Below are 13,188 nucleotides of genomic sequence, written 5' to 3' on the forward strand. Positions count from 1 at the left end.
CAAATCATGTGATTCACTGTTTTCTTCTTCTTCTAGCAGCTAACAGGGTTGTGCTAACAGGGTTGTTGTGAAACACACATTCCATGCATAGTAATTATTATTTAAAATATTAAAATATTTAAAATATATATTAAAAAAATTCCCACAATTACAAGAGACATCAAAGAAAAAAATAATACCAAAAAAACAAGGTTTAAATTTCATTTTAGCTGTTTTATTTGAGATTCAATTTGGTCATCAGGGGGTTGGAACAAGAGAAAATAATTCTACGGGGAACTTTATTTGTGTGTTTTTAAAAATGTTTAAACATTCTTTTCTCCTAGTTTTTTTTTTTTTTTAAGATTTGATTTCAGGACAAGTACATTTACTCAACAACTGAATGCTTCAGCATTTTGTACATGGATTATTTGAAATTTGAATGGGGGGACGTAAAATGCCCTCCAATTCTGAACAGTTGTTCTTAAAAGCAGTTCCTAAGCTGCCTCTAAGAGTTTACTGTGAAAAGTAATTATTTGTTGTTTTTAGCATTTTAGCTCTTAGATTTCTATTTTTCTGAGCGCTTAATTTTATTCACTTAATTTATGAAAGCCTATATAATATTTATTTTGTTGCAGCTTATTTTATTGCAGCTTATTTATTGCGGTGCTGGAGATGCTGTGCTTGTCCTTGTTTTCATAACAATGAAAAAAAAGAACCTTTTGAGTAAATGTGTTACTCTTGTGTTACTCCACTGTTTAACAGAGTGAATAATAACACCGGAAAAAGCGCTTTTACACAGCAGGTGGTGAATTAATTTCGTTACATCACAGCAGAGGTCAGCTATGAGCTCATCCTCTCCCTCTGCTACAGGTGTGATGTAACATTACAGATGCGGAGGCGTCTCCTCCGTCCCGGAACAGTCTGTAGAAACTGCATGATGCTGTAAGATATGCGGATCTGCAGAAATCTGATCTCCAATCAGCTATTAACGGGAGTGCTTCTTTTTCTCACTGATGCTGCGGGAATTGCGTGCCAGCTATAGCAAACTGCGCATGCGTCAAGATAATACGGCGACGCTTCCAGAACGCAGCACAGCGAGATGAATATCTATAGGGCGCTTCTTTATTTTGTGGTTATTAAGGGGTAGCAGCATTTTAAATTTGTAGATTGGTTCTTTTGTGAGATGGAGTTGCTTATTTTTTATGCTATTAGACATTTAGAGCCATAAAAATGAGACAATATTATGTAGTTTCTTTGTAAAAACAGTATTTTGTTCTATAAGTGCCAACTATGGTAGCTGACTCTGGTGAATAAAGAGTAAAAGGTTATATTTCTCTCACTGTGTGACGTGACTAGTTAACATTGTTAAGATAAGGTGATTGTGAGCTGGAAAAATGCTACTTTTCTGGCTCTGAGAGGAAACAGCAACGTACTTAGCGGTGTATCAGGGGTGAACCATCTTGCCGTTTGACCGACTGTTGTATCTTGGACGACGACAGGACGCCGACAGGACGCCGCTGCCTTGTAACGAACGTGACGCCGCACCACCTCCCTCCTCTCTCCTCCCTTTGTGCAGTTGACAGGCTCCTTCTCGGCTTGGACTGGAACACACAGAGGTACGTTATGTATCTTCCACTGTAACACAACACCGCCGGGGTTTTCTTCGCCGCACGGCTGTGACACTGACACGAGTGGGTGCGTTGTTACCTCCGAAACACGGAGTTGTCCATCTCGTCCGTCCGTTTTAGCCGTTAGGCCTGTTGCTTTTTTAACGACTGCTGCTAGCTCGGCGGCTAACGTCTGGCGGTGCGGTCATTTAGGTAGTGCAGGGAGCAGTGGTCAGCGCTTCCGCAGGTGGCAAGGGGTGAAGAAGTTAACCCTCCTCACGGTTTTACACTCCTAACACCATGTGGGCTTCTTCGCCGAGAACCGGCTGTTGCTTTCCTCACCGGAGACACTTGTCCGCTGTCCACCTTGATAGCGAGCTAATGCTAATCTGTTAGCAGGCGAGGGCAGGAAGATGCAGCCTTCATAACCTCTTTGTCCGAGTCAGGTGGACGCAGCCACCTTTACATGATAAGTAGACTCTTCAAATTTAGTGTAGTTCTTTCCTAAAGTTGAATGTTTGTTTAAGTGGGCAACAACTAATGTGGTGCTGAAGGGCATGCATAGATGCTAAATGTCATTAATGGTCTTCATCATACTGTGAATATGTGACAGAACCTTTATTTTACACTTATTTTGAAGTGCAGGTATTTCAAATAGGTTTGCACAAGACATCTCAGTGACAAACCATTTAAGGTATTGGTTTCTCCCAGTCCCTACGTCCTCTGACATTTCTGCCTGGAGCCATGTGTGAGAGCCATAAAACCACTCAGGCACAGTGGGAGCACTGGCAGACGGGATGTGTCTAAACATTGGACAGGTCAGCGTGAATGGCTTAATGGGCAAGCTGTTCCTGTGTGTTAGCAGGCTCTGTCGGGTTCATATCATTAGCCCACTTTCTGTCCAAGTGACCACAGTGCAGCCATGGTATCCTGCTGGATGTGGGCCTCAGAACATGCCAGAGACAGACCTGTGTTGGAGCTGATGTTGCACTATTACTCTTACCGGGGAGAAGAAAGTGATGGGTGTAGTGAATCATGTTTGGGCATATAATACAGAGAGAGTGCGTTGCGGTAGATGTGTCTCTCGTGTTGTAGTTGGAGTAAAAGGGTGGAGTTGTTTATTAAAGGTGAGGCTGCTCATTATTTTTCCTCAGAGTGTTGGGGAGGTGAACTGGAATGGAATGTTGAACTACAGGAATGATTATATGATACAGTTTTGATAGCTGATTACTAAGTTTGAGGGTGCCTTAACTAGGTATATACTCTTAAAGCTGTGTCACAGTTATTCATATAGCAAATTTAAAACAATGCATCTAGGGATGTCCGATAATATCAGCCCACCAATACTATCGGCCCGATATTGGCATAAAAATGTAATATCAGTCAATATTGTTGTTGTTTTTTTTGCCTATCATGAAAACCGATGAAATAATGCCTGGATTTCGCTGGCGTTTACCGGCTAATAGAGGGAGGGAGAGTGTGAACTGTTGTTTGAGACAATTAAATAAAAATGGTATTTTTTCCATAGCTTAAGTTGAAGTAGTTTTCTTATGTTGCACAATGTTTATATTTGGAAAGCCTTGTTGCATTTGAGAATGCATCCAATGGCGCATGACAATAAAATTAGGCGTGATGTGTTAATTCCACAACATGAGATTATGTGATGTTACCTAAAATTTGTTAAATAACCCACGTATATTGGTATCGGTTGGTATCGGAAATTGAGGTTTGGACAATATCCGCATATCGGATATCCCTAAATACATCTCAACCAAAAGTTCTTTCCAGTGGAGAAATAAGATCAGCTATTGTAATAAAATCCCACAGGGTTTCTGTCTGATTTCAGAATATTATTGAATGCAGATGTAATTTTTGTGCATAACCTTTACATATTACATGTGTGGAATATTTGTAGTTCATGGGATCTGAAAATGTTAGCTGAGAAAATGTATTTCCAAAGGTTGCTAGTCGTTTGGTTACCTGTTCAAATTCTTGTTTTATCTACTATCAATATTCACATGTATGTTATCAACATCCCTGCGCAACTGCAGTAGCTTGATAACTGTTGTGCCATTGAAACTGGTGCCGACATCTATTGTAATGATGAAATAGGCATCACGCCTTGCACAACAGGCAAGTGTTCATGAAACTGAAGGACAAAGACTTGCTCACATACTTGAGAGCAGCCAGTCCAGAGGGTTAGCGAAGGGTCTGCCTCGTGCTTCAGTCTGTGGCCCTCATTGTCCTTTAGAAACTTCGCTTGATCCACTTAAACTTTAGTGTCAAATTTACCCAAATTTTTCCCTGAAATGTAAAGTGGCTTTTGTAAGAATCACTAAAAGCATTCCTAATCTACATGAAAAAAACTTTGAATAGTAGTTCTTTGAAATTCAAATGCTGGAAATTAGCAGCTAATGCCAAATGTGGCACCTGTGTACTAGTTGGCTGCTGTGCTAGTTTGAAGGAATGTGAATGAGCAAGTGTGAGAGTCACTGTTTCCTTGTGTGTAGCTCATGAAAGCCAATAACATTATCAGGTTTGTACCTTTCATGTGCATCAGTGACCTTCAGTTGCTCCCGCCGTCCTCTCTCAGCAGCATCACATCTGATCTGTCGTTCTGTTCTTCCGCTACAGTGTCGCTACTTTGTCCGTCCCTCTGTTGAGTTCTGGCTGTCCTAAAACTGCTAAACAGAGGGAGGACAGCAGAGATATTATTTTTCAGAGCTGTTGCACATTTTCTGTGCTTTGACTATCTCCTTTCTCCCTTCAGACTATGGCTGTACCTCCCACCTACGTTGACCTTGGAAAGTCTGCCAGGGATGTCTTTACTAAGGGATACGGTAAGCACCAAGTAGCCAATCGTACTTGTTTTAAGTTTTACAGCTTTAAGATTTAGAGAAAAAGGGCTAAATCACAATAAAGCAATACAATTAATTATAAAGACTGTCATACCCTGAAGGTTATTCTGAAATGCCAAATATTTTAGAAAATAATCCTCTTTGGGTCATCATAATAAAAGGTAATTGAAGGATATGTGGAGGCATATTGGTAAAATATTCAGTACTGACCTGCTTTTGGGGGTGACTATGCCTGGAGAGGCAGCTGTTAGTGTGAATCTAAATAAAGACCAGTTTTTAAAATTTTAACTTTTAGCTTTAGCTTCTTCATTTGAAATTTTTCTTCTGGTGCTTCATAGACTAGGGTAACTCCAATACAATAACTTTCTACTTTTCTTTCCTCATCGTTTCACACAAGTTTTTATGCCTTTTCTCACTGGAAGCAAATTTTAATTGTTTCTCACTCTTTACAAGGAGTTGACCCATGTAGTTTTTCATGACTGATGGTGATTAAGAGCAATCAAAGACACTCATAACTGATATTTGAAACCGAGATTAAGGTTTATTTGTAGCAAATATGAATATCTTGGTGTGAAAATTTAGAATTACACAAACTCCAATGCAAATTTTTTTTCATCATATGTCCAGATGTAAAGTCAGTGCTGTTGATGGGACATCGTGTTAGATTGGAGTGATGACTATAAAGACAGAGTGTATCAGAGCAGAAATAGTAAAAGAACACACTAAAAGAACAATACTTTTTCATGTATTGTGCTGTGAATAATGTGATATAGCACTTCCCCTCAGTGTTTGCACAAATCCAGTCCCTGCACACAACACAATGTTAAACAGTGCCAAATAAAAGCAACTGATTCAAGCTTGTTGCAGTTCTGTATTTCGCTTACCACCAGACGAACAGATGCTGCAGTATGGTACGAAGCCTGCAGTTAGGGAGGATATCCTTGTGCTGTGTTTGTGTATCCACACAGCTGTGCTCTGATGGTTACTGAAGGATGTCCACTCGGTTTCTGGGGATTTCCCAGTTCTTCCAGCACACAGATTTATACGTACCATCAAGGCTGAATCACTGCAAGTTTAACAGTGACTGTAATTAGTTACTGTGGGTTTAAGTGCAGGCTTAAGTTGTACTCACATGGAATGTTCGTAGTCCACATCCTTCACAGAAAAGCCTTGAAACTCTTAAAAGTGTCCCAGAATAGTCTGTGTCAGTTTTGTAGAATGAAATAAATAGAAACAAGATTTTTGAGTAGCTTTAAGAAGGTTTTAACCCTTTTATAGAGTGCAAACTGCAATTTTTTATTTCCTCGACAATGATGGGTGAATGAAATTTTATGAAGGTTGAGAAGAGTGACAAGTAGGTCTCTGGTTCATGTGAAGTGTGACTGGGTGAATCGATGGATGACTGTAATGCTGAGCAAGGTCATAAATGGGGTCAGAAGCTGTTCAACTGACCTTCTAGCTATTATTCATAACTGACAGCACTAATGCTCTTACAGGATCTACATCAGATCAATGCACGCTGTAAGTCAGTGGATTATAAATACTTTTAAATGTACTCTGGAGGCTATTAAATGGGTATTTCATGGACTCTAATCAATGACTTCATTTAATAAGTTCTGAAATCTCAAAAGGGACTCTTAACGTATCTTAATCTTAGTTTGAGAGCTAGCGAGTGTTTGTAGAGTAGCGTGTTCTTGCTTTAATAATAACATGTTTTAGAGTGACTATCATTTGTATTGTTATCTAGAAATCATTTTGATCCTTTATTAACTGGCTTCTTTCAGGCTTCGGGCTCATCAAGCTGGACTTGAAAACAAAGTCTGAGAATGGACTGGTAAGTTGTCGCCTGTCATTGTCAGATTACGAGAGCTGCCACTCCAGACTGCAGCTGTTGTGTCATAGCTCTATCACACTCCTGGCTGATAATGAAATATTCTGTATGTCTTAACTTATGTCAGAGTTAGGGCAAATTGATTTCTTGACAATTGACAGCAAAGCAATGCTAAATCTAAGACCAAAGAATGACAGTCTGTTAACAGAGTTTGATAAAAATCAGCCTAATCGTAAAAGACTTCTTATTTTGTTGATAAATACAAGTAGTAGTCAGTTATCACAACACCACTAAATGCTTTGTAAACATCTATTTCAAAGCTATTCTGTTGCAAGACATTCACATGGTTGTGATTTTATCAGGATTAAGTGTCTGGCTAATTAACATGTCTGCATGACTCTGATACTGTCTCTGTCATCTGAAGGAGTTCACCAGCACAGGCTCTGCTAACACCGAGACCAGCAAGGTCGCTGGATCACTGGAGACCAAATACAAGTGGGCAGAACATGGACTGACCTTCACGGAGAAGTGGAACACTGACAACACTCTGGGAACTGAGATCACCCTTGAGGACCAGGTGATGTGGTGTGAGAATGACCACTGAATATGCATTTTATAAAAGTAATCCATGCAAAAAAAAGTGACTTGGGTTGCTGTTGGCAAAGGAATTTGTGATTTATAATCAATATCTACTTATCTAAAGACGTCCAAGTAGATCCTGTAGGATACAAACGATTTCTGAACCTTTCCACCTTTCTTTTTCTGTATTCACTGTGATTTCTTATTCAAGTAGAGGATATACTGCAGTTTGCTAGACTGTAATATCGTTCTTACTTTTTCTACAGTTGGCCAAGGGGCTGAAGCTTACATTCGATTCCTCCTTCTCACCAAACACTGGGTAAGGACAGCTAAATGATGATAATCCTGAAAAGTAGTTAAGTATTTTCTGTTAGTATTACCACACTTGTAAAGCTATAGTGAATATGTATGAAAAACTCACTGCTGAATGAGAATTTTATGTCTTAAACCAGTGTCGGTTAGCAGTTTGTCCGAAAACCTTTGATGAAAATTGTCCAGTGGCTTCATTAAACCTTACCTGGGTCAATTATGGTCTTTACTAATGTGAATGGGTTTGTCTACTGGTTTCACATGAAGGAAAGGCATCAACAAAGGCTAGTGAAGGGGACTAAAATGTGCTATGTTATTGTGTAGCTAGAACGATGGGTAAATGCATTTTAATGAGCAAATGTGTTGCCAATGACATGTATATAGGTTACATAGCAACAGTATTTACTATTCCAGTACTTGAATCTCTATTTAAATCAGTGCACTAGTGAGCAGCACAGTAGTTTTAAATCTATTCATTTCCATTAGGTAGCTTGCTGAGTTAGCTAATTTGCTAAGAGAGTTTGCACACCTTGATAGACATTTCTTCAAAGAGAAATCATCTTGAGCCCTGCTTTTCTATAATCCACTTTTCTTTCAGTTCTATGTCATAGCAGTTTGATGTTCCTTGCTGAGCGATGACATTAACAACCTGTTATCTCTCCCCAACATCCTGCCAGTAAGAAGAGCGGCAAGATCAAGACGGGCTACAAGTGCGATCACATCAATCTTGGCTGCGACGTTCACTACGACATCAATGGAACAGCCATCCATGGCGCAGGAGTGGTGGGCTACGAGGGCTGGTTGGCCGGCTACCAGTTGACCTTTGAAGCTGGCAGGAACAAGATCACCCAGAGCAACTTTGCAGTTGGATACAAGACGGATGAATTCCAGCTCCATACAAATGTGTAAGACTGTATGAAGCAGCAAATGGACATGAGAAGTATGCCAGCATGTGTACTTCCATAATCCTGCACACAGTGTAGTTTCAGTGATCTGGGTAACCAGTGTGACTTCATCTCATTGTGTACAGTGTTGGTTACTTTATGAAGAGTTTGGTGTACTGTAGCCACAGTGCTCTGTAGTTGATGCATTTCAGATAGCAAAGTGGTTGGGGTATATCTAGTGTTACATTGCCAGACTATTCTGTAGTACAGAAAACTCTGGCTGCACCTCTTTATGATTGTTTTGTAGGGAAAAAACACAGTCTGGCTAGTTTGTATTCTGTTAAATCAATTACTATCGTCCTCCGAAGGAAAAGATGCAGCAATGGCATTCCCCGAAAGTAGTGTTGTGGGAGGAATCGTTTTGATGAAACATTTGCATTAAAATGGCTAATTCCCCAAAGAAAAACTAGCAGGGATTCCTTACTTCATGATTCAAAACCTCGGCACAGCTTGAAATTTTTTGGGAGGTGGGCTGCTAGCCTGGAGGAGGTGGCTGTTGATTCCTGTAGGCTTGGGGATTATGAAGACAGTAACTTGTGGATAGTGGAAGGAGGGTGGAAAGCTTCATGAAATGTAGGGCCACTGGCAAAATTATACCCTCAATCTACATACGGTGAGTCAGACCAGGGTGTATTCTGAATAAGTACCTAGCACTATCAACCTCCATTGTTCTTGCCTGTATGTTATTTTCCCTTTACTTAGTTAACTGTGTGTAAAACATTCTGATATTAGATTGTTGTTTCTGTCCTGTAGTACCTCTACATAAGTCAGAGGTTACATGTTGTTGCTATTAGTAACTCCAGAAAAATATTTGACTAGACGCTGCTTTCCAACTCTGTTTTCTTGTCCTTGTCTGGCTGACTAACTTGTTACCTGCTTGGCTCTCTGCCGGGCACCCAGGTACCTGTCGGTTATTTTTATACCCAAGTGATGGGATTTAGTATATTGCAAGTGAGATGGAGTGAGTGTTTGGCAGACCTCGGTGAAGAGCTAGAGTGAGGTGTTGTCAGACAGTGAGGCAGAGACAGGCCACAGTGTTAGTCTTGTTTCCTGCTGCGTCCTCAGCCAAGCCTGTTTGAGTCTTCAGCTGAAGTGGTAATGTGAGGTCAGGGAAAGTGTTATGTCGGCTTTACAGTGCAGCAAACTGAGGACTTCTTGATGTACAACGCATGAAACCAGAATTTATTCCTTTTACAACACAAACATTACACCTAAGAACATATTATTTACATTGCAGCAACGTTTAACATTTTGTTATCTGCTGTTTTTCTTCAGAAATGATGGCACTGAGTTTGGTGGTTCCATCTACCAGAAAGTGAATGACCAGCTGGAGACAGCCGTCAACCTGGCCTGGACTGCTGGAAACAGCAACACCCGCTTTGGCATCGCTGCCAAATACCAGATTGATCCTGATGCGTCTTTCTCTGTGAGTAGTGTGTAACCTCAGGTGGTACTCTTAGTAGTGGTATAGTAAGATCTTATTTACTAACAGTGGGACATTATTGACTCATTTTCATGATGAATTCATAATGCAGGTTCAGATTTATAAAATGATGTCATGTAATGCAGATGCCACTGAAAACAGCTCTATTGTTTTTGAGAGATTTCATACACCACAACTAGTCACTATGCACGTCCAAGTGAAAGCACCACATTTAGCTGGGCTTCACAGACGTCTCTTTAGGCCGAAATGACCGCTAGCCGGAGTCAGTCTACTACAGACAGGCCCGGGCTAACTAAGTACTTTCTATCACATTAGCCCCTAAATCCTACTTGCAGCTGAGCCAATTACTTTGACTGGTTGTTTGTGTACTTAGGTGCATTATCTTCCTCCTTAAAACATGACAAACATGGCATTGTGATTTACAGCTTAGCTTTCTTAACATTTGAAGCAGGCAGGTAATTCCTCAACATTGGAACAGTGAATTTATCAATACGTCTGATCTGTGTTTCCCACACAGGCCAAGGTGAACAACTCCAGCCTCGTGGGCCTGGGCTATACTCAGACTCTGAAGCCAGGTGAGTGTGCTCTGTATATAATGTTAGTACCATGTTCACAAAGATCCCAACACATAGGAAAGAAAAGCTGCTTAACTGTGATATTTAAAGTTTGAATAAGGTCATATTCTGGGCAGGCATGCTGTCTGTGAATTGTTCCAAAGAAAAACAACAAACAAAACAGAGGTGATGTCTGATGCAAAGAGTCTGTGAAGGGTAAATTAAAGTACTACAGTTAGTTTCCACACGAAGGTAAACAACGGTTATAAAGATGGGGTTAAAACTTTAATGCTGCGGTGTGTGTGGGATCAAGAATGGATTACTTTACTCAGCAAAATGTGTTGCATTTTAAGGATGAAATAGCAAATGATGTGTAAATTTACACATTTTCCTGACATGTCTCCGCAGGCATCAAGCTGACACTTTCTGCTCTCCTCGATGGCAAAAACATCAACGCCGGTGGCCACAAGCTTGGCCTTGGTCTCGAGTTCCAGGCGTAGGAGGATGAGGCAGACACCATTCCAGTCCTCCCAGCACACACGCATTCCCCACCAAAAAAATTGTTAAAAATCTAAATCCCCTATTAATTAGCTCTCCCTCACAAAACCCCTGTTTCCCCCCTAGACGTGTTACAGCTGAAAGCAAGACAGCATAAAGGTCAAATCGTTCTTGTGACGATCCACCACTTTTAAAGGAACACTTAAGGGAACAATTATATTTTGCAATCAAAGGGCCCAGTTTCGAACAAAACCACAACCGTTTAGCAGAAAGTTTGATCTTGAATCGCGTAGCTTGCAAGGGAATAGTAGCCTCGAGTGCATAAATGTTGGCCTCACTTTTCATTTCCACTACATTAGTACACAACGCTTTAACTTGTGTCTGCTTTCCAATGCGGTGAAAAGGGATAATCAAAACTAGATGAGCCCAAAATACATGAAGGGCTTGACGCAGTTGGATAGTTACACCACCAGATGGCGCTGTTACATAGCACCAGTAAGCACTCCTTAAGCAAAAGGTGTAGCGGTCAAACAAGTTTTATTTGAACACGTCTGCACTGGAGAGTTTGTCTTGATGTATTATACAATGGGAAGGGTTAGTTGTCCCTGATGTAAGCAGCTGTCTGTAGCTCTAAGAGACACTACACCCCAATGTGTACATTCTGTGTTTTTGTCTCACTTGTTTTTTGTGTCTGTGCATTTGGTGTGAACCATGTCTTTTGTTACATATAGCAAAGAGAATATTATTTTATTGATGGTCTTGCATAGTTCAATCCATCTGAGAAGTCTTACGGAGGCAAAGACCTGTCAATTCTTTCTGGTTGAGCAACAAACTGGAAACCTATCATGCACACAGCTGAACTTCTATGGATAAGAGTTACAGTGCTTCTTTGAAGGAGGATGAAAAGAATAAATACAATGGCCTGGAAATGGTAGTCTTCCATAACTGGTTATGGGATCATGGTTAGTGTACTTGACAGTATTGTCATTCCCTGAACTAAATAAAGAACATCTTGAACCGGTTTCTGGATTTATTTGTTCCTCTGTCTTTTGTTACATATGGACGTACAAGTTGTAGTAATTTGAGCTCATGAATATTTAAATTTGGGTCATTTGTTGCAGCTGAAGGTGTTTAAATATCAGATTACATAGTAACTGAATTTGATTTTCACCTGGTTCAATTTTAACTCATCCTACAGCTGCGACTAATGATTGATGACCTTGTCCTGCATTTTGGTCAGGAGATCTGTAGCATCCTTATGTCCTTCAAATCATAAAAGGATTCACAAGGATGTATATATGTGTATTAGATTCCAGCATGTTTGTTTTGGTTTTGGAACATATGAATATGCACGATAGAATGATTTTTATTTAGTTTTATTTGAATTTCTTGTCAATTTATTGTCATTATTTATTATTAGGGTCCGAGCACCACGAAGTGGTGCGAGGAACCTATTGAAACCCTAAGAATTATTATGATTATTATTTTTCTTCGTCCGCCGGGAAATCGGCCTTTTTGACGCCCTAAACATACACGAAAACGCATGAAAATCGCCACACACATCAGAACCGGCGAAAAATTTGATATTTTAGGGAAATGGCACGCGTGCATGCCAAAATGGCTCAATAGCGCCCCCTAGAAAATTAAGAAAATTCAGCCCCCGGACAGTGTTTGACCTAGACTTCTGAAATTCGGTACACATATGTAACTCATCAAGACGCACAAAAAAGCTTCTTGCATCATTACCCATAATGCAACAGGAAGTCGGCCATTTTGAATTATGAGTCATTTTTGGACATTTTTTGATATCTATAAACTCAAACAGCGTAATCCTGAGAGAGCTGAAATTTGGCCAGGATGTACTCCAGTCATGGGTGATCAAAAGTTATCAAAACGCTCCGCAAAAGTCTGAGGACGCGGAAATGGCGAGCCACGGAATGCGGCCATTTTGAAATATGATTCATATTTTGGACAATTTTGTCATTTTTGGACATTTCCAAAAGCTATAAACTCAAACAGCTTAACCCCGACAGAGCTCAAACTTGGCCAGGATGTACTCCCGTCATGGTTGATCAAAAGTTATCAAAACGCTCTGCAAAAGTTTGAGGGCGTGGAAATGGCGAGCCACGGAATGCGGCCATTTTGAAATATGATTCATATTTTGGACAATTTTGTCATTTTTGGACATTTTCAAAAGCTATAACCTCAAACAGCGTAACCACGAGAGAGCTCAAATTTGGTCAGGATGGACACCAGTCATGGTTGATCAAAAGTTATCAAAACGCTCCGCAAAAGTCTGAGGGCGTGGCCATAGTTACCAGTGGAATGCGGCCATTTTGAATGTCTTGCCATGAAACAGGAAGTGCTGTCTAACTAGCCTGTACATGCTCCAGTCTGCTTCAAATTATACATGTGTGATCAGAGTCCAGCCCTAATCACGTCCATAGGTTGATATACACTCACAGTCATAGCGCCACATGGCGGCCATTTTGAATTTCTCGCCATTAAACAGGAAGTGCTGTGTAACCAGACTGTACATGCTCCAATCTGCCTGAAATTTTACATGCATGATCAGAGTCCGGCCC

At 40.4% G+C, this 13,188-nt stretch overlaps 1 protein-coding gene across 1 annotated transcript; it reads left to right on the plus strand.

Moving 5' to 3' along the window:
- The first annotated feature begins 1,504 nt into the window (after nucleotides 1-1,504).
- Nucleotides 1,505-11,624, plus strand: vdac1 (voltage-dependent anion channel 1). Its single transcript, XM_023266554.3, has 9 exons — nucleotides 1,505-1,595; nucleotides 4,357-4,426; nucleotides 6,229-6,278; nucleotides 6,700-6,852; nucleotides 7,121-7,173; nucleotides 7,841-8,068; nucleotides 9,383-9,533; nucleotides 10,069-10,126; nucleotides 10,514-11,624. Exons 2-9 carry the CDS (start codon nucleotides 4,360-4,362, stop codon nucleotides 10,603-10,605), a joined length of 852 nt encoding a protein of 283 aa, XP_023122322.1. The 5' UTR covers nucleotides 1,505-1,595; nucleotides 4,357-4,359; the 3' UTR covers nucleotides 10,606-11,624.
- Nucleotides 11,625-13,188: the final 1,564 nt, after the last annotated feature.

Source organism: Amphiprion ocellaris, chromosome 14 (assembly GCF_022539595.1).
Source record: "Amphiprion ocellaris isolate individual 3 ecotype Okinawa chromosome 14, ASM2253959v1, whole genome shotgun sequence".
Classification (NCBI taxonomy): domain Eukaryota; kingdom Metazoa; phylum Chordata; class Actinopteri; family Pomacentridae; genus Amphiprion; species Amphiprion ocellaris.

Bases quoted from the DNA above. Each gene is read 5' to 3' on its own strand.
- vdac1 (XM_023266554.3), top strand. From the start codon at position 4,360: ATGGCTGTACCTCCCACCTACGTTGACCTTGGAAAGTCTGCCAGGGAT. The intron at 6,853-7,120 runs GTGATGTGGTGT...CTTTTTCTACAG, and splicing joins AGATCACCCTTGAGGACCAG to TTGGCCAAGGGGCTGAAGCT. The intron at 9,534-10,068 runs GTGAGTAGTGTG...TTTCCCACACAG, and splicing joins ATCCTGATGCGTCTTTCTCT to GCCAAGGTGAACAACTCCAG.